At 48.4% G+C, this 21825-nt stretch overlaps 1 protein-coding gene across 1 annotated transcript; it reads right to left on the bottom strand.

Moving 5' to 3' along the window:
* Positions 1 to 83: 83 nt before the first annotated feature.
* LOC119285573 (NAC domain-containing protein 92-like) lies at positions 84 to 1938 on the bottom strand. Its single transcript, XM_037564876.1, has 3 exons — positions 1609 to 1938; positions 1211 to 1488; positions 84 to 1103 (listed from the first exon to the last, which is right to left on the bottom strand). The coding sequence occupies exons 1-3, from the start codon at positions 1814 to 1816 to the stop codon at positions 561 to 563; spliced, it is 1029 nt and encodes a 342-aa protein (XP_037420773.1). The 5' UTR covers positions 1817 to 1938; the 3' UTR covers positions 84 to 560.
* Positions 1939 to 21825: the final 19887 nt, after the last annotated feature.

The raw sequence follows: 21825 nt of genomic DNA, 5'->3' as shown, positions 1-21825 counted from the left end.
CGTCTTGATTGATTACCAAGTGTAAAGCGGCACAGAGAGAACACAAGCATCGATTCACATAGTGACATGTCAAACTCAAGCAATTAATGATCAATGGTGGTACATGTACATACAAAGCGGATTCCATACAAAGCTAGTAGTAGCGCTAGCTGCCTGGCTCATCAACAGCGCCCAAATTAATCGATTCACAAATGGATCTCAAGTCGTCCCCCCTAATCTACACACATTAATTGTATGACCATCATGCTGCTACTGCTAATCACAATCAGAATAGCTGTTGTGGTAGTGGTATGTACACACAGATCAAGATATGAACCGAGGACTAATTTAATTAATTAACATAAGGAGGCCTAGCTAATCCCTGGAGGTCTGTCTGGATGGATGGATAGTAACCTGATCCGATCCGACCCGAGAATCCTCCGGAAAGAAGATGATGCTGCATCAGCAAACCACTAACACCAGCATCACATACCAAGTTAAGTAATCCAATTCAGTAATTAATCAACGAGCCAGAACCAATCGACGAGCGAATCATGCGGTAGGTGCAGCTCCGGCTGGCTTCAGTACTTCCAAATGTCGGCGAGGTTCAGGGCGGGGTACTCGTCGAATTCGTCAAGGAACTCTTGATTCTGAGACGACGGTGTCGCCGCCGACGAGATCTCCGCGCAACCGGCGGCGTTGGGGTCGGTGCTCAGCCCGGTCTCGCGGGACGGGCTGAGCGCAGACGTCTGCCCCGAGACCTGCTCTGCCTTGCAGTACCTCCGGATCGCCGGCGACATGTCGCCGGAGTTAGCGGCCGGCAGGGAGAAGTAGGGGCTCGAGTACATCATGTGCGGCGGCTGCTGCGGCATGTGCTGTTCCATCTTAACCTGGTGTCCGGAATGGGCACCGGTGGCGTAGGCAGAGGTGGACTTGAAATCGGTGACTTGGTCGACGTCGCCGCCCAAGGGAGGGTCCATGAGGGGCGGCAGCTCCCCAGAGTCAAGGAAGTCAGTGATGAAGCCGAAGGAGCTGACCCGCTCGATCCCGGCGTCCGCCGCTGCCATTGCCCCGTTGGTGGCCGTGAGCTCTTTGTTGAACACCTTGGACACGGCCCACTCGTCCTGCACGCGAATCATATATCATATTTAGCAGCAAATCATGAATGAAGCCAGAAAGAAATTAAGGAGAAAAATACTTGATAATGAATCAGGAAGGAGCGAAAGCAAACCTTGGCGGAGCGCGGGAGCGGGTGGGGGAGCTTGCCCTCGAGGCGGAACTCGTGCATGACCCAGCCGGTCTTCTCGCCGCGGGGGGCGCGGCCTAGGTAGAAGACGAGCGTCTTCTTCATTCCGACGAGGAGGCCCCTCCCGCGGAAGATCTCCTTGTCCTTGCCGGTGGCCTTCCAGTAGCCGCTCTCGGTGGCGCGGTTCGTCCTCGTCCCCGTCGGGTACTTGCGGTCCTTGTGGCAAAAGAAGTACCACTCCTTCTCGCCCATCTTGGCCTTGCCTGTCCGGTAGAAACACGGGAGTAAGTAAGGCAAGATTCCCGCGGCCGGTCGGGCTCGGATCAAGCAAGATGAGAGAAAGTGCGCGCAAAGGAGCAGCTTAATTTGGGTGTGTTGTGTACCTGGGAGATGCCATGGCTCGCACTTGTTGAGGTCGACCTCGCCGATGACGCCGGAGCAGAAGCGGTGGTCGAGCGCCTTGGGGGTGAGGTAGTGCGAGATGATCTCCTCGTCCGTGGGGTGAAACCGGAAGCCCGGCGGCAGGTCCAGACCGGCCGCCGCCGCCGCGTCCTCCACCTCCGCCTGGTTTATCACCGACGCCTCAGACATCTCCGCAAGCCGGGCACCGAAGCAAGCTAGCTAGAAGAAGAGGAAATGGACGCCGAGAGAGAGGAGAGAGAGGCGTGTGTGAAAGAGGGAGAGAGAGGCGGGTTTAGGAACAAGGGAAGGGGGAGAGACTGGGCCGGGGGGAGGAACCGAGGGCCGGCTTATATAAGGCTCCACGCGGTCACTCGCGCAGAGAGAGAGAGAGAGAGAGAGAGGCGTGCCGCGTGCGGAGGCGGCTTGCGGGCCAAGACCCCTCCCATCTTTCACTTCTTACCGCGCGCAGTTGTGGCCCGTAAGCAACTCTAATTACTTGTCCTAATCTTAATGGCTCCTCATTCATCCTCTTCCTTAGGCCCCAACTCTCTCACATTCAGAAAAAAAAAACGCTCTCACATTCAGAGTATCTTCTCCTCCACCACCGGCCGGTGTCCTGTCCTCTGGAATGAATATTCACGTCCGATCACGGCTAACGCGGCAATCATGCGTTGGACAGAACCTGACTTCTTATTATTTATAACAAAAAAAATCTCCCTTAAATAAACCCACACCAGTACTGGTAGTTCATACATATACACATTTGTTTTAATGTTGGTTTGATTACTCTGACTTTGTTCATACTCCGGCAGCCACATGCAGCCAGAAGAATTCAACCCATCCGCGCTGGGCCACAACGCAAGAACCATAGAGTAGTAACACTAACCACATCCAGTTTTTTTTTAATCAAATCAAGGGATGATTAGAGGTTGATATGGCAGCTATATTTGTAACTCTCGCGGAATCCACACATCCAGTTCACGTCAGATATTGATCCGTGGTTGTCCCGTTCCCTTCTGCTTTCTCCTCCGCATCTTTTTAGTTCGAGACTTTCTTGGGTCGTTTGTTTACAGGAGCGACGTGCCATCGAGAGAGCCCGCGACCACGACAATTTTCTGCAAAGATACGCGCGCGCTTTGCCTCGCGGCCGAACCAAAAGCGATGAGCATCCGACTCGCCGAGCAGGGGTTTCCCTTTCCCAAGTGGACAGGACACGCGCGGTGCCATCATCGGGGAGCGCTCCCAAAGTTTTCAACCTTTCACTCATTAAGCGGTATACATCTCCCGCTTTAAAAGGAAGGCGAAATGGTGACGCGCTCCTGTTGTGGCCTTGTTTCTTCCACATCGTGATAGAGACATGGCTGATTTTTATTTCCCTGCACAGCAATGATGCCCCTTGAAGCCCCGGGGTTCGAAGTTGTGGCCAAGTTTTTGCTTAATTTCCCATTGTCTTTTGCACATTTAGTATTGGGTATATCAACGGAGCTATGTTTGTGTTTCAGGTGAGGTTTTTTTTCCAGAAATGGAGGAGGACCCCCGGTCTCTGTATCTGGATGATGCATGCAGCCACTTTATTAATTAATCATATAAGACCTTACAAAGTCGTACAACAGTAAGACTAAAGCTACCATCTAGGCAACATCTGTCGCTACTTCTATTCAGTTGATGTAGGGATGCTGATAGTCTGGGCCTAATACCAAACAGACCTCGCAGCGAAACCTAACATCTAAGACCTAAGGTCCCAACCAGGACGCCTGCCAGGTATGGGGCACCCACTAGTCCGGCACACTTCTCAACCAGGACGTTTGCCGGGTATGAGGCCACCGCAGCCACCTGCCATCAATCCATCTTCAGTGATGTACTGCTGCATCTACCTTGCTCGGTCTAGCTGTCGTCGACGCCACCACGACGCCAGACAACGTCATCATCCTGCGCTCGTCCATCATCACACGCCTACCAGCGAGACCCCGCTGCTCCATGCCGCCGAGACCCGCCGTCGTGACGCAAGAGAAGGCACGTCACACCACCTCACGCCTCTTCCATCCGGCGCCGCTCCACAAACGATGCCCCCAATAGGGAACACGACACCGCAACGCCGCCATCATACGATCCGGAGATCTAAGGATTTCTCCCCGAGCGGCACGAGCAGGTTGATGATAGTTGCTTGATGATGCCTTCATCACGGTAACGATGTAGACGCCGCCATCGCCCGCCATGACCGGAGTCGGCTCGGTTTTCACCGGCGACTATGTCTCCCCAACTTGCCGCCAGTGCTAATAGTGGGGTCCAAGATCCGTCACTACCAGCCTGGCCAACCGCCTTCGGTGGAGAAGGCAGCCACCACCACCATGCCCGGGCCAAGAGACCCGGACGTCCTCGTGCCACGAAGATTACCCAGGGGGATCTTCTCTTGACGTTGTCGAGACAAGGCGCAGCCACAGTGGATCTCGATCTAAACCCCTCGAGCTCAGATCAGATCTCATCGCAATCCGTCAAACGATCGCAGGAGATCTCCAGGCCACCGCCAACCCATTGCGCACTGCCGTTGGAGGAGGAGGGAGATGGACGCCGCTACCCCGACGCGTTACCATCGGCCGAGGACTGCGCCGCCGTCGCCTCACCACAGGGCTTCGCCCCATGGCGTCATCAGAGACATCGGCGGTAGAGGGAGGCTATGGAGGGGGAGGGCCGAGGGCGGTGTGGACGGGGACTCTCTGGGGGCGGCGCGGCGCCGCCGCCTCAGGGGAGAGATGTCGGGGCGGCTCTAAGGTCTTTTTTCTTTTAACACATAACAATGAAAAATTGCGATGATTCTTAAAGGACCTCAACAGCCAGCGAACCTTCGCCGGGGTATGGCATTTGCAAACAATTTCGGTGACAGTTTCACTTGTCGAAGGGTGGCAACTTTAGTTATAGGGGTTGTTAGGTTTCCCTTTTGAAGACATTTTCTTGCAAAAAATTTGCCATCGTTCGATCACGATCAAGCGGCTATATAGGCGTTCGTTATCTCCTCCTTTAGAGTGAACGTTCGTCAGTTATCATTACCGTTATAAAATACTAATATGTACTTCTTGTGGGCCACTACATGGAAAAGAAAATCGGTGCTTAAAGAAAGGATATGCTTAATGTATAGATGTTGCATCATTAAACATCACCCAGTCCATGTGTAGATAATCATCTGGGTATACCGACAAGCTCTTTCATTGATAATTTGTCTTATTTAGTAATCTAAATGGATGTGAGAGAACCAGAGAGGAGAGAGTTGGCGTAACGTTTGCACCACGCGGTCTAGACCTGTTTTGACATTCAACGCGGTCATGTATCGATCCGCTTGGTGGCTCGGACGTGTTTTTACCCCAAACCCGAGACAAAGTAGGTGGGGGCGGCTTACGGGCGTTCGGACAGCTGTGTGCTACCTCTTGAGCATGCGTTGGTTTTCCCTTGAAGAGGAAAGGGTGATGCAGCAAAGTAGCGTAAGTATTTTCCTCAGTTTTTGAGAACCAAGGTATCAATCCAGTAAGAGACAACACATAAGTCATCTAGTACCTGCACAAACAATCAAGAAAACCTTGCAACCAACGCGATAAAGGGGTTGTCAATCCCTTCACGGTCACTCGCAAAAGTGAGATCAAATAAAGATAGTAAAGTAAATATTTTTGGTATTTTTGTTGTATAGATTGGAAAGTAAAGATTGCAAAATAGTAAACGAGATGCGATGTAAATAAAAGAGATGCAATATAATAAGAAAGAGACCCGAGGGCCATAGGTTTCACTAGTGGCTTCTCTCAAGATAGCATGTATTACGGTGGGTGAACAAATTACTGCCGAGCAATTGATAGAAAAGCGCATAGTTATGAAGATATCTAAGGCAATGATCATGAATATATGCATCACGTCCGTGTCAAGTAGACCGAAACGATTCTGCATCTATTACTATTACTCCACACATCGACCGCTATCCAGCATGCATCTAGAGTATTAAGTTCATAAGAACAGAGTAACGCTTTAAGCAAGATGGCATGATGTAGAGGGATAAACTCAAGCAATATGATATAAACCCCATCTTTTTACCCTTGATGGCAACAATACAATACGTGCCTTGCTGCACCTACTATCACTTGGAAAGGACACTGCAAGATTGAACCCAAAGCTAAGCACTTCTCCCAATACAATACGTGTCTTCATAGGATACCCAAAAGAAACTGTTGGGTACACCTTCTATCACAGATCCGAGGGCAAGATCTTTGTTGCTAAGAGTGGATCCTTTCTAGAGAAGGAGTTTCCCTCGAAAGAAGTGAGTGGGAGGAAAGTAGAACTTGATGAGGTAATTGTACCTTCTCCCAAATTGGAAAGTAGCTCATCACAGAAATCAGTTCCAGTGATGACTACACCAATTAGTGAGGAAGTTAATGATGATGATCATGAAACTTCAAATCAAGTTACTACCGAACCTCGTAGGTCAACCAGAGTACGTTCCGCACCAGAGTGGTACGGTAATCCTATTCTGGAAGTCATGTTATTAGACCATGACGAACCTATGAACTATGAGGAAGCGATGATGAGCCCAGATTCCGCAAAATGGCTTAAGGCCATGAAATCTGAGGTGAGATCTATGTATAAGAACAAAGTATGGACTTTGATTGACTTACCCGATGATCGGTGAGCCATTCAGAGTAAATGGATCTTCAAGAGGAAGACAGACGCTGATAGTAGTGTTACTATCTACAAAGCTCGAATTGTCGCAAAAAGGTTTTCGACAAGTTCAAGGTGTTGACTACGATGAGATTTTCTCACTCGTATCAATGCTTAAAAGTCTGTCCAAATCATGTTAGCAGTTGCCGCATTTTATGAAATCTGGCAAATGGATATCAAAACTACATTCTTTAATGGATTTATTAAAGAAGAGTTGTATATGATGCAACCAGAAGGATTTGCCAATCCTAAAGGTGCTAACAAAGTGTGCAAGCTCCAGCGATCCATCTATGGATTGGTGCAAGCATCTCGAAGTTAGAATATACGCTTTGATGAGTTGATCAAAGCATATATTTTATACAGAATTTTGGAGAAGCCGGTATTTACAAGAAAGTGAGTGGGAGCTCTGAAGCATTTCTGATATTATATGTGGATGACATATTGTTGATCAGAAATGATACTGAATTTTTGGATAGCATAAAAGGATACTTGAATAAGAATTTTTCAATGAAAGACCTCGGCGAAGCTGCTTACATATTGGGCATCAAGATCTATAGAGATAGATCATGGCGCTTGATAAATTTTTCAATATGTACATACCTTGACAAGTTTTTGAAGTAGTTCAAAATGGAACACTCAAAGGAGTTCTTGCCTGTGTTGCAACGTGTGAAGTTGAGTAAAGACTCAAAACCCGACCACGGCAGAAAATAGAAAGAGAATGAAAAGTCATTCCCTATGCATCAGTCATAGGTTCTATAAAGTATGATATGATGTGTACCAGACCTATTGTATAAGTTAGCATGATTTTGGCAAGGGAGTACAATAATGATCTAGCAGTAGATCACTTGACGACGGTCAAAATTATCCTTATAGGACTTAGCAAATATTTCTCGGTTATGGAGGTGATAAAAGAGTTCATCGTAAAGAGTTACGTCGATGCAAGCTTTTGACACCGATCTAGATGACTCTAAGTCTCGATCTAGATACATATTGAAAGTGGGAACAATTAGCTAGAGTAGTGATATGTCTCCAATGTATCTATAATTTTTTATTGTTCCATGCTATTATATTATCTGTTTTGGATGTTAATGGGCTTTATTTTACACTTTTATATTATTTTTGGGACTAACCTATTAACCCAACGCCCAGTGCAAATTGTTGTTTTTTTGCCTATTTCAGTGTTTCGTAGAAAAGGAATATCAAACGCAGTCCAAACAGAACGAAACCTTCGGGAGCGTGAGTTTTGGAATAAATGTGATCCAGAGGACTTGGAGCGGACGTCAAGCAACCAACAAGGTGGCCACGAGGCAGGGGGCGTGCCTACCCCACTGGGCGCGCCCTCCCCCTCGTGGGCCCCTCGTGGCTCAACCGACCTACTTCTTCCTCCTATTATTATAATCTCTATCAGATCTCACTCTCGTAAGTCTCCGTGAAGGGCTTGACAACCCCTTTATCGCGTTGGTTGCAAGGTTCTTATTTGTTTGTGTAGGTACGAGGGACTTGCGTGTGGCCTCCTACTGGAACGATACCTTGGTTCTCAAAAACTGAGGGAAATACTTACGCTACTTTGCTGCGTCACCCTTTCCTCTTTAAGGGAAAACCAACGCAGTGCTCATGAGGTAGCAAGAAGGATTTTTGGCGCCGTTGTCGGGGAGATCTACGCACAAGTCAAGACATACCAAGTACCTATCACAAACTCTTATCCCTCGCATTACATTATTTGCCATTTTCCTCTCGTTTTCCTCTCCCCCACTTCACCCTTTCCGTTTTATTCGCCCTCTTTTCCGTTTGCTTTCTTTCCGTATGTATCTTTGTTTTTGTTTCCATGTGCCTTCTATTTGCTTGCATCTTTGCTTGCTAAAAATCTATTGATATGGATCCACTTAAAGTGTTCTATTTGGATCATCTTCGGTCCTTATGCGCTCGTGCTGAAACCCCAACTAGCCTGGTTAATGGAAAATCTTTAGATGAGCATGCTCGTTTTGTGCGTCACCATTTGTCTGGAAAAGGGAAACTCTATGGGATCAAATAAACAGATTGCTGTGTTATGCTTGGAATCTTTGTGAAATTTGTGATTTTACTTGTTGCTTTAAGAACCTTGAGGGAGTCCTGGATTAGGGGGTCTCCGGACAGCCGGACTATATCCTTTGGCCGAACTGTTGGACTATGAAGATACGAGATTGAAGACTTCGTCCCGTGTCCGGATGGGACTCTACTTGGCGTGGAAGGCAAGCTAGGCAATACGGATATGTATATCTCCTCCTTTGTAACTGACCTGGTGTAACCCTAGCCCCCTCTGGTGTCTATATAAACTGGAGGGTTTAGTCCATAGGACAACATACAATCATACCATAGGCTAGCTTCTAGGGTTTAGCCTTTCTGATCTCGTGGTAGATCTACTCTTGTAATACTCATATCATCAAGAACAATCAAGCAGGACGTAGGGTTTTACCTCTATCAAGAGGGCCTGAACCTGGGTAAAACATCATGTCCCCTACCTCCTGTTACCATTCGCCTTAGACACACAGTTCAGGACCCCCTACCCGAGATCCGCCGGTTTTGACATCGACATTGGTGCTTTCATTGAGAGTTCCTCTGTGTCGTCATCATATGGCTTGATGGCTCCTTCGATCATCGCTAGCGATGCGGTCCAGGGTGAGGCTTTCCTCCCCGGACAGATCTTCATATTCAGCGGCTTTGCACTGCGGGCCAATTCGCTTGGCCATCTGGAGCAGATTGAGAGCTACGCCCCTGGCCATCAGGTCAGATTTGGAAACTTGAACTACATAGCCGATATCCGTGGAGACTTGATCTTCGACGGATTCATGCCCATGCTGGACGCGCCATGCAGTCGCAACGAGCATGGCGTAACTCTGCCGCCAGACAGTGTTCGGGAGATCGCATCCGCAGCTACTCCGGCCTTTAATCTGGAGCAAGTCGCGCCATCCGAGAGCGGAGGGATGGACCCCGCTATGGAGGCCGCACTCGCAGTGGCGATAGAGCCGGATACTGACTTCACCCCTTATGAGAGCCGTGTCGCCGAACCACTGGATTCGTCTCCGACCATGGACTCCGAGCCGCTCACATCCTTGCCCGTCGAATCCGACTGGGCGCCGATCATGGAGTTCACCTCCGTGGATATCTTCCAGCACTCACCCTTCGGAGATGTGCTAAACTCATTAAGGTCTCTCTCCCTGTCAGGAGAACCTTGGCCGAACCATGTACGACTAGAATGGGATGCGGACGATGAAGAAATTCGCTGCCCACCCACCACCCACTTAGTAGCCACTGTCGACGACTTAACCGGCATGCTCGACTTAGGCTCTGAAGACTTCAACGGTATGGACGACGAAGCCGAAGACGAACAGGATCCACCACCCTGTGAACGCGATAGAGCGGCTAATAAAGTCACGCATAAGTCAACACACAATCTATGTGAGGACTTGCGTCAAAAATTCGACGCGAACAGATCTATCTATGGATCTAGGAAGCGCGCTACGGTACACAACCAACACCGAATACTACAACCGTCCAAACACCACGGCGCATCCCAATACAGGGGTGCCGCATACCCCTTATGTTTCACTGATGAGGTGCTGGATCATGAATTCCCAGAGGGATTCAAACCGGTGAACATAGAGGCGTACGATGAAACCACAGACCCTGGGGCCTGGATAGAGGACTTCATCCTCCACATTCATATGGCTCGTGGAGACGATCTCCATGCCATTAAATACTTGCCCCTCAAGCTTAAAGGGCCAGCTAGGCACTGGCTGAAAAGCCTCCCAAAAACTCATTTTTAAGTTGGGAGGAGCTCGAGGACGCTTTCCGGGCCAATTTTCAAGGGACATATGTCCGACCTCCGGATGCAGACGATTTAAGTCATATAATCCAACAGTCCGGAGAGTTCGCCCGAAAGCTTTGGAACATGTTCCTCACTATGAAGAACCAAATTGTCAACTGTCCGGACGCCGAAGCCTTAGCAGCTTTCAAACCCAGCGTCCAAGACGAATGGCTCGCCAGACACCTCGGTCAAGAAAAACCAAGAACAATGGCAGCCCTAACAAGCCTCATGACCCGCTTTTGTGCGGGTGAGGACAGCTGGTTGGCCTGTAGCAGCACCAGCGACCCAAGCACATCTGAAGTCAGGGATGGCAATGGTGAACCACGATGCAACAAAAACAAGCGTCGAAATAAAGAAGGTAGCCCAGATAATACGGCGGCAAATGCCGGATTTAGGGGCTCTCGACCAGGTTAGCGGAAAAAGCCCTTCAAGGGCAGCAGAGAAGGACAATCTGGCCTAAACAAAATTCTTGACAAACTTTGTCAGATTCACGGCACCCCAGACAAACCTACAAATCATACCCACAGAGAATGTTAGGTCTTCAAGAAGGCCGGTAAGCTAAACGCCGAACACAAAGGGGATGAAACACCAAGCGAAGACGAGGATGAACCTCGCCAACAAAGCACCGGAGGACAGAAAAAGTTCCCACCAGAGGTTAAAACAGTAAACATGATCCAGGTGACAAAGGGGAGAAACAATCACGCACCCCGACGCACGTGCGTCATAAAGCCCGTCACCCCTAGGCTCAACCCCTGGTTGTCCTGACCGATCACTTTTGATCGTAGGGATCACAGTACAAATATCTGGCGCGAAGGACTGACGGCTTTGGTGTTAGACCCAATAATAAACGGGTACCATTTCACAAGGGTCCTAATGGACGGTGGCAGTGATCTAAATCTGATATATCAGGATACAGTCCGCAAAATGGGGATAGACCCGACACAAATAAGCCGCAGTAATACTACCTTCAAGGGAGTAATACCAGGCCAAGAGGCCCACTGCACGGGCTCTCTACTACTAGAGGTGGTATTCGGTTCTCCCGATAACTTCCAAAGTGAAACGGTAACTTTTCACATCGCTCCATTCCGAAGTGATTTTCAAGCACTACTCGGAAGGGCGGCTTTCGCTCGTTTTAACGCAATACCGCATTATGCTTTTCTCAAGCTCAAGATGCCCAGTCCACGAGGCGTCATTACAGTCAGCGGAAATACCAACCGTTCTTCACGTATGAAAGAGGATGCGGCGGCTTTAACAGCCGCACACTAGACACCCTCACCAACCAGAAAAAATGGCAGGTCGTCAAGACCACGGACACGGTTAGACGAGTCCGGCGTTCCATCATACATGCATGAGATTGGTTTTCGAACCCCCATAACACGATACCAGGGGCTTCCCACGTGCAATCAAGGCCAACCCAGCTCAACTAGGCTTCTCTGGAATTCTGATAACTCATTCTTCTTTTTGGCACAGCAACTTTCAGCGAAGTTCTTTCCTTTTGCAGGTTACAATCATGCTACACCCACCATGACACGGCACAACAGAGACACAGGCGCAGACGTGCAGTAGGGACCCGCCCAAAGGTTTCTTCTTAGATTAAGGCCCTGCGTAAACCTTTTTTATTGTCTCTTGTTGCTTACATCCTCCGGATACTTCACACAACTGAGAAGGATGCCGGCATTATTGGCATGTGGCCACGCCAGGATTTTGCACGTACCCGGACACATGGGGTTTCTTATAAAGGGCATTGTTTAGCCTGGCATATGTTATAAAGACCAAACACCTTAGGGAGTGTTCGGCGTCGCGAGTTTGGCCCTATATGCATCAGCTCCGAATCATGTCTTTGGTCAAATGTTGGGTTTGCCCTGCTCTCACGTTTTGGTACCTTACGTTCCGTTATATCGGCTAAGATAGCATTGGGAGAACTTCTGCGATTGTGCCCTGGTTCATCCAGATGAGCACCTCAATAGAGAAAGCCGAAAACTGACTTTCATGATATAGCGAGAGACTGGTCAACCACTCAATGACTAATTGGAATCTTCGGGATTCCTCCGCATTAACGAAGGGCCGTTTCCCGGTCAAGTACGTACGCGCCCCATATTCGGACGAGCGCAGAAGTACCAGGGGCTATATAGTAGCCCCACTGTCAAACTCTTATGGCTAAGTGAAAGTGTTAAAGCAATATAGTCCGATTGCCTCGTTCGCTACGCTATCACCTCCTTAACGGACCAAGACGTTGGATCAAGTGTGGATACACATCTTTTGCGAACACCCCCGCATTATATGCGTGGGTGTGGAAGTCGACGATTGCAAACTTTCAGGTCATATACATATATACATAAACGGCCGCACAAGAGGCATCATAGTACTTTCGGGCAAAAGTATAAATACAGCCTTGATTAATTCAGAAAAACATTGTTTGTACAATGGGACTACATGTCACTGGAAAATAATATTCTTCGAGCACTGAGCCTCTATCAAACAAGAACCTTCAAGGACTTCTTCAAAGTAGTGCTCGACAGCAACTCGGCCTATAGCCGAACCCTGTGCCCCAATAGTGGTGGCCTCCATCTCCGCCCAGTATGTTTTGACACGGGCAAGGGCCATCCGCGCACCTTCTATGCACGCTGATCTCTTTACAGCATTGATGCATGGCACAACTTCAAGGAATTGTTGCACTAAGCTAAAATAGGTACTCGGCCTTGGCCCTCCCGGGCACAGGTGATCCACAATGGACCTCATGGCAAGTCCGGACAACCTATGGAGCTCGGCCCAACCGGTCAATCGCTCATTCAGCAGCAGCGGACGGACTGGAGCGTGAAACTGTGACCAAAACAGCTTTTCCACTTCGGGACCTTTCTGATCCTTGAAGTACTCGGCTGCGTCAGTAGCACTTGCAGCCAAATCCATGTACGCATCCACAGAACTCCATAGCCGGTCCAGAGGAGCATATTTCGGATCTCCAAACTTAGTCCGCAACAAGAAGGGCTTCCCAGAAACGATATCTGCAGCTTGATTCAGCTCCTCCTTCATCGCTCAAATTTTGGAGCGGGCTTCCTTGGCAGCCACCCGGGCCTTCTCCAGGTCCGTCGCCTTCGCCCGATTTTCTTCTTCAAGAACCCGGTAACGGTCAGCAGCATGTTTTAACTCCACGGCCATCTTGGCTATTTTTTCTTTGCTCTCGCAATGTGCGGCCTGTTTGGCCCTTAACTCCTCGGCCGCCTTTAAAGCAGCCACATTGCTACTCCTTGCTTGCTCCTTGGCTCGGGCAAGCTTCGCCCGAAGGGTCTCCACGGTGGCAGCCCCATCTACATAAAGGCGGCCATATTGCTACTCCTTGCTTGCTCCTTGGCTCGGGCAAGCTCCGCCTGAAGGGTCTCCACGGTGGCAGCCCCATCTGCAGTCACAACATATTAAAGATACTGGCATCATGCTGCTCTTATTATGTGACGATCACCAGAAAAATCACTCACCCTGAGCCTCGTCAAGCCGCTTGTTGACAAGCACGATGTCGGCATCTGCCGCATCCAGCTGCCGCCTTAGTTCAGCAAACCCATCAGTCCTGCTAGCCACCGGAGCTTCAACCACCTGCACATAAAGGCGGTCTGATTATTACCTGGGACTATGATCCTCTGTTTGCCACAGTTCTCGATGACAACCAGAGCCTCAGGGGCTACTATCTACACGGGCATACCTAACGTATGCGGTACTGTTAAAAGCATACATTATTTCACGTACCTCGAAGCCTTTCAGCAGACTCATAAAAGCTTCATGCAACCCGCTTTCAGCGGACGAGATCCTCTCAATTACCGTACCCATTAGTGTACGATGCGCTTCCGAGACGGCAACTTGCCTCAAAAGATCCTTCAACGCGTCCGACCACACACTGTACGGACCCTCGCTGTCGCTCTCCTTAGGAGTCGGATACAGGGGATTCGGGGCAGCCAAAGGGTTATCCTCTGGACCGAGTGGATCCGAAGATACCCTTCGCGATGACACTTCAAGGTCGCCCGCTTCTTGAGTTGGGGAGTCCGGGGGAGGCGTTTCGCTCTCCATCATCTCCGGAAGAAGATCCCCCGAAGATGAACTCTGTTGAGAAGGGCTGCGACCCGGACTACAATTTATAAGCATCGATTATTGTCTTCGGAAGTAAGATAGGATACCTTCACTATTAAGTACTTTTTGATTACTTACAGCTCGGTAGAGGGCTGATCCCCGCACGGACATTGTGCAGCCAAAATACCCTCCGAGGCAGGACCATCTGGCGGAGATTTCATCTCCCGTTTGGAAACCTTAGTTTCCGGATCTTCAGAGGTGGTCCTCTTCCTTCCCCGGGGAGAAAGAATGTCAGATTCTTCCCCTTGGTTATCCTCCCTCATGGAGGCGCTCATTCCCTCGATTGGAATAGATAGCGATGGAGGCCCGCTTTCGTCCTCTTTATTCCCCCCTTCGTCTTCCTTTGAGGGCACTAGACAAGGTGCTGGCTCGAGCAACTTTTCCAGCACCGGATTGTCCAATCCCTCGGGAAGGGGAGCCGAACACCGAATCAACTTCGCCTTTGTTATCCAGTCCTGGTCAAAGAGCGATTCTTCAGAATGATGTCATGATAAATAAAAGGATAGTGTGTTCGGCCATGGGATTACTTACTTGGGCAGTGGGGCGGTTGCAGCTTAGGCCCACGTCCTCGGTGGTGTCCGGACACTCTATTTGGGGTCCGAAGAACGATTTGTACATCTCCTCGTGCGTCATGCTGAGGAAATGCTAAATAGCGCGTGGTCCTTCCGGGTTGAATTCCCACATACGGAGGGGTCGGCGTTTGCAAGGCTGGACTCAACGAACCAGCATAACTTGCATTACGATAACCAGACTAAAATCTCCCTCGAAGAGATCTCGGATACGGCTCTGCAGTATTGGCACGTCCTTGGCTGGACCCCAGCTCAGCCCCCTGCCAATCCATGACATCAGTTGTGGTGGGGGGCCCGAGCGAAAGGCGGGGCAGCTACCCATTTGGCACTTTGGGGAGCTGTGATGTAGACCACTCCCGCTGCCACAATCCGGACACCTCTGGAAAGGAACCCTTTGGCCATGGAGCATCAGCAATTTTGCTTATTAAAGCACCTTCGCACGCTGCGTATTGCCCCTCAACCATCTTTGGCTTCACATCGAAGGTCTTGAGCCACAGACCGAAGTGAGGGGCAATGCGAAGGAAGGCCTCACATACGACAATGAATGATGAGATGTAAAGGAGGGAATCCGGGGCCAGATCATGAAAATCTAGCCCGTAATAGCACATAAGACCCCGAACAAAGGGATCCAGAGCGAGGCCTAGCCCTCGGCGGAAGTGGGAGACGAACACGACACTCTCATTGGGTTCGGGAGTAGGGATGACCTGCCCTCGGGCGGGCAGCCTATGCGAAACTTCGGCGGTCAGATATCTGGCCTCCCTCAACTTCTTGATGTCCTCCTTTGTGACGGAGGAAGGCATCCACCGGCCTTGAAGGCTGGATCCGGACATGATTGAAGGTCCGAAGCGCCTGACCTGAGCTTTGGGTGTTAGAACTCGAGGCGGGGGAAGGATTCGATTGAGCGCGGGAGGGGAAAAAGAAAAAGCCCTGCCCCTTTATAAAGGGGGTGAATATCAGGCGTCCCCCTCGTGGCCGTTTGAGACTTACCTAAGATCTCGGAGTCATACCAACAGGCACAGTTGGGTTACCCACGTTTGTATTGATGAGAATCCCGTGATAAGGGGAACACGATCTCTGCTTTGACAAGACGTGTCAAGAAACCACCTCGCGTTATGTGCGGGGCTAGTTAAAGAATGGTTCGAATAATGCCCGAGCCGTGGCATGATGTCATACTGTCAAAACATGTGAGCAGATTAGATTTGTGGAAATATTATTCTCTCTACGATGGTATGTGGAACTTATTTTGCAGGGTCGGACACTATCCTTGTATTCAAACTCTTCTGTGGTGTATTCGGAGGAGGAACCCGCCTTGCAATGCCGAAGACAATACTGCGCGCCGGACTTATCGTCATTGAAGCCTGGTTCAGGGGCTACTGAGGGAGTCCTGGATTAGGGGGTCTCCGGACAGCCGGACTATATCCTTTGGCCGGACTGTTGGACTATGAAGATACGAGATTGAAGACTTCGTCCCGTGTCCGGATGGGACTCTACTTGGCGTGGAAGGCAAGCTAGGCAATATGGATATGTATATCTCCTCCTTTGTAACCGACTCGGTGTAACCCTAGCCCCCTCCGGTGTCTATATAAACCGGAGGGTTTTAGTCCATAGGACAACATACAATCATACCATAGGCTAGCTTCTAGGGTTTAGCCTCTCTGATCTCGTGGTAGATCTACTCTTGTAATACTCATATCATCAAGAACAATCAAGCAGGACGTAGGGTTTTACCTCTATCAAGAGGGCCTGCACCTGGGTAAAATATCGTGTCCCCTGCCTCCTGTTACCATCCTCCTTAGACGCACAGTTCGGGATTCCCTACCCGAGATCCGCCGGTTTTGACACCGACAAACCCTAAAAACACCTTCCCTACCTATGTGAGTTTAATGAAAATGAAATCTTATCTTCTTATGCAAAGGGTGTTTATAGTTACTATGATATTGAACAAATTGAAGAATTTGTTGCTTTTAAGGGTGCTTATGAAGTTGCTTCTTTGATTGAAAAGTATGATATTGCTCTCTACGAATCTGAAAATCTTGACATACTTAAATATTGCTATGAAAACTATGCTCATAATGTCTATTGCAAAGAATTTATTGAAAGAATGACCGCTTCTTTGGAAGAAAATAATGATATGCATGAATCTATAGATAATTATGATTCTAATGATTTGATTGAAATATCCCTTGATGAACATGATGCTTGCTATTCTTGTGGCCATGATGCCAATATTTATGAAGATGAATTTGCTATATTTCCTTATGTTAAACATGAGATCGTTGCTATTGCACCCATACTTGATGGTTCCTTCAATGAAAAGCATGATTGCAATGATGTTATTATAAATTCTATTAACGTCAATTGTGCTAATAATATGCAAAACCCTAAGCTTGGGGATGCTAGTTTTGCTATAACTACTATTTGTTGCAATGATCATGATTCGGGTGATTCTTCTTTTGATCTTGAAAATTTATTTAAGCCCCATGATGAATATGAGATTGATAATAGTGTTTGCAATATTATTGAAAGTGGGTTTGGAAGAGTGTCAACTTTAGATCCCACATATTTGGAGAATGTTCAATCTTATGAAGTTTTTGATAAAAGTGGGTTTGGAGAGGTCATGACTTTAGTTAATGTTAATCCTACTATTTTGGAAGAGTGTCAACTTTGCATGCATGTGGATCGTGTTGAAAATATCTTATGTGATAGCTATTTTGTTGAATTTGCTTATGATCCTACATGTAATTATTATGAGAGAGGAAAATATGATTGTACAAATTTTTATGTTACAAAATTACCTCTCGCTATGTTGAGATTGCTATTGTTTCTTTCCGCTTCCTTGCATATGCTAGTTTTTGCTTGCTATGATAATTTGTTTGCCTATAAGATGCCTATGCATAGGAATTAGGTTAGACTTAGATGTGTTTTTCACGTGTTTCATGATGCTCTCTTTGTGCTTAAATTCTTATCTTTCATGTGAGCATCATTGAAATTATCAATGCCTAGCTAGGGGCGTTAAACGATAGCGCTTGTTGGGAGGCAACCCAATTTTATTTTTGTTCCTTGCTTTTTTATTATGTTTAGTAATAAATAATTCATCTAGCCTATGTTTAGATGTGGTTTTTAGCTTTTAATTAGTGTTTGTGCCAAGTAGAACCTTTGGGAAGACTTGAGAAAGTCTTTGCGATCTTACTGTAAAAAACATAAACTTTAGCGCTCACGAGATTTGCTGCCATTTTTTTACTGGAGAGTGATATTTAGTTAATTATTTTTGCAGATTATTAATAGATAAATTCCTCACGTCCATAAATTTATTTTAGAATTTTTGGGGATCCAGAAGTATTCGAAACCTACAGATTACTACAGACTGTTCTGATAGATTCTGTTTTTCGTGTGTTGTTTGCTTATTTTGATGAATCTATGGCTAGTACTAGAGTTTATGAACCATAGAAAAATTGGAATACAGTAGGTTTAACACCAATATAAATAAATAATGAGTTCATTACAGTACTTTTAAGTGGTGGTTTGTTTTCTTTTACTAACGGAGCTCACGAGATTTTCTTTTAATTTTTGTGTTGTGAAGTTTTCAAGTTTTGGGTAAAGATTTGATGGATTACGGAACAAGGAGTGGCAAGAGCCTAAGCTTGGGGATGCCCAAGGCACCCCAAGATAAAATCCAAGGACAACCAAAAGCCTAAGCTTGGGGATGCCCCGGAAGGCATCCCCTCTGTGACGCCCCCGATTTGACCGTACACTAATCATACACGCAAATGTGTACGATCAAGATCAAGGACTCACGGGAAGATATCACAACACAACTCTAGACACAAATTAAAATAATACAAGCTTTATATTACAAGCCAGGGGCCTCGAGGGCTCGAATACATAAGCTCGAAAAACACAAGAGTCAGCGGAAGCAACAATATCTCAGTACAAACATGAGTTAGACAAGTTTGCCTTAAGAAGGCTAGCACAAAAGCAACAACGATCGAAAAGGCAAGGCCTCCTGCCTGGGAGCCTCCTAACTACTCCTAGTCGTCTACGGTCTTCACGTAGTAGTAGGCATCCTCCGGGTAGTAGTAGTCATCGGTGGTGTCGCCTGGCTCCTGTGATCCGTCATCTGGTCGCAACAAACGGGTATGGGGAAAAAAATAAGTAGCAAAGCAACCGTGAGTACTCATCCAAAGTACTCGCAAGACTTACATCAGATCTAAACTAAGTATGCATCTGTATCAAAGGAATGGGTTATATCTGTGGACTAAACTGCAGAATGCCAGAAGGGAAGGGGAAAGCCTAGCCTATCGAAGACTAGCATCTTATGGAAACCACCATCTTGTAGCAACAGGAGGGAGTAGAGTAGCATAAAGTAAAGTAATAGAAGTGTTATCAACCTCGGCCAGAGATCCTTTCTCGACCCCCTGCGAGAAAGCAATCCCAGAGCCATACTATCTAAGTGTTAACACATTCCAAATCTCATCACCATCCAGTTCTCATCACAAGTATCCAGTTCTAGTTGTATCGATCGGGATACAACTCCAAGTGTCCGTTACCATAGGACAGGCTATTGATAGATGTTTTCTTCCCTGCAGGGGTGCACCAACTTACCCACCACGCTCGATTAACTCCGGCAGGACACACTTTCCTGGGTCATGCCCGGCCTCGGCCAAACAATATGCCGCAACCCGACCTAGGCTTAATAGAGAGGCCAGCATGCCGGACTAAACCTATGCCCCCAAGGGTCATGGGCCATCTCCCCAGGAACTCCTGCACGTTGCGTACGTGGCCGGTGAGCAGACCTAGCTACCTCCTTCAACAAGGTAGGTGCTTACCAATCCAACCCGGCGTGCGCCGCTCAGTCCCTAACGTCTATTAAGCTTCGGCTGATGTATACGACGCAGAACGCCCATACTATGCCCACGTGATGGTTAGTGCTATCAGGCCAGAGGCCCCTCGGATCAAATATCCAAATCGTAGTGGATTAGGAACGCGCAGTAACGAGCAGAGACTCACGATCGATGTGACCCCGTCGCCCCGTCTCGAGTACTTCCGGCAAGGGCTAAGAATGCCCGACCATGCCTCGTAAGTATCTCACGGGCACCTTCCAGGTCAACCCGACTCCACATCACTCGCTATTAAGCTCGCGCGGGTACCCCTCAGGGTCGACCCGTCTTTAGTAACATGGCTCAGTGTAAAGTTATAGTAACCATAGTAACTGTGTGTCTAAAACCAAGGGGAAAGCCCGAGGAATCAGCCCGGTGAATTCCACTCGATGTTATCATCAAGGTGAACGTAAGAGGATCCACCCTCGAGGTTCACGTTTGATGGTTTGCACGACAGAGCCGTAACGGAAGTGGTTAAGGAGGAAATCACCCTCGATGACCTCGACCGTATAGCTACACTACAGAGATCTCACCAGGAGTGATGTAAGAGGTTCCACCCTCGGCACTCGATGGTAACTCTGCAGAGTCGTACAACTAGGGGGGTGATGTGTGGTGTCGGGGCCTGGACATCGATCATGTGATCGAGTCATCAAACATAAAGCGAGGCAACTGGGACAAGGTGGGGTCACTGATGGATCTGTAACCAGCCTATACTAAGTAGTTTAGGATAAGCAGGTAAGGTATGAAAGTAGGTAACAACAACAGGCTATGCATCAGAGTAGGATCATACAGAAAGCAGTAGCAGTTCTAATGCAAGCATGAGAGGGAAGAAATGGCGATATCGGAATGCTCAAGGGGGGGGTTGCTTGCCTGGTTGCTCTGGCAAGGGGGGGGGGGTCGACCTAGTCGATCACAAGGGCAGCATCGGTCTCGGGGTCTACCAGAGAAAGAGGGGGAAGAAACAGTAAATATAAAGCAAACATAGCACCACAAAGCATAACATGGCAATAAGATGTGTTGGGTGTGACCTAACGCGGTAGGAGGTGATACTGGTGAAGGAGGGAAACATCCGGGAAAGTATCCCCGGTGTTTCGCGTTTTTGGACAGTTGAACCGGAGGGGCAAGTTGCGTGTTCGCTATGCTAGGGATGCGTGGCGGACGAACGGGCTGCATATCCGGGTTCGTCTCGTCGTTCTGAGCAACTTTCATGTACAAAGTTTTTCCATCTGAGCTACGGTTTATTTTATATTAAAATTTACAAGATTTGAAACATTTTTAGAATTTATTTAATTTATTTAATTCAACATTATCCAGAATAGTGTTTGCTGACGTCATCATGACATCAGCAGTCAACAAAGGTTGACTGGTCAACCTGATGTGTGGGTCCCACCAGTCAAAGACATTTTTTTATTATCGAGTTTTAGTTAAACTAAACATGGTTAATTAGGGGTGGGCCCCATTGTCATTGACTGATTAATTAGTTAATTAACTAACAGTTTAATTAGTTTAATTAGTAGATTAGTCAGGTTAATTAAATAGTTAGTTAATCTAAGCAGAATTAATTTAGTTAATTTATTCTTTAATTAATTGATTAATTAATTGTTTAATTAATTATTGAATTAATTTTTTTTAAAACAAACATTCTGGGCTGGGGCCTGGCGGATCGGGCGTGCGGGCGAATCGGGCGGGCGGAACCGCCCGAACGAGGGGGGCGCTCCAAAGCGCCGGCGCGGCACCGGCGCCGGACGTCGGGGGTGGTGGCGGGGACGGGCGCCGCCGTAGGCGGCAGCGGCGTAGGCGGGCAGCGTCGCTAGGCGTGGGAGCGAGGAGAAGGGTCGTGGGCGCGCGGTTAGGTGAGTGAGGGAGATGGGCGAGGCCAAGGCGCGAGCAGGGCGCGGCGAGTGCGGGCGTGCGTGCACGCCCGACATGGACGGGGCGCGGAGCAGCAACAGACGGGGAGGGGGAACAGCGGACGCGGTGGAAGCCGAGCGCGCGTGCGCGCGGGCGGAACATGGCGGACGGAGGCGGGTGCGTGCGAGGGAGGCGGGAGCGAGCGCAGGGGCGCTGGCGGTGAGCGTGCATGCGTGTGCACGAGGGAGAGGA

Source organism: Triticum dicoccoides, chromosome 4A (genome assembly GCF_002162155.2).
Source record: "Triticum dicoccoides isolate Atlit2015 ecotype Zavitan chromosome 4A, WEW_v2.0, whole genome shotgun sequence".
Taxonomy (NCBI): Eukaryota; Viridiplantae; Streptophyta; class Magnoliopsida; order Poales; family Poaceae; genus Triticum; species Triticum dicoccoides.
This window is presented reverse-complemented; position numbering and strand designations above follow the sequence as displayed.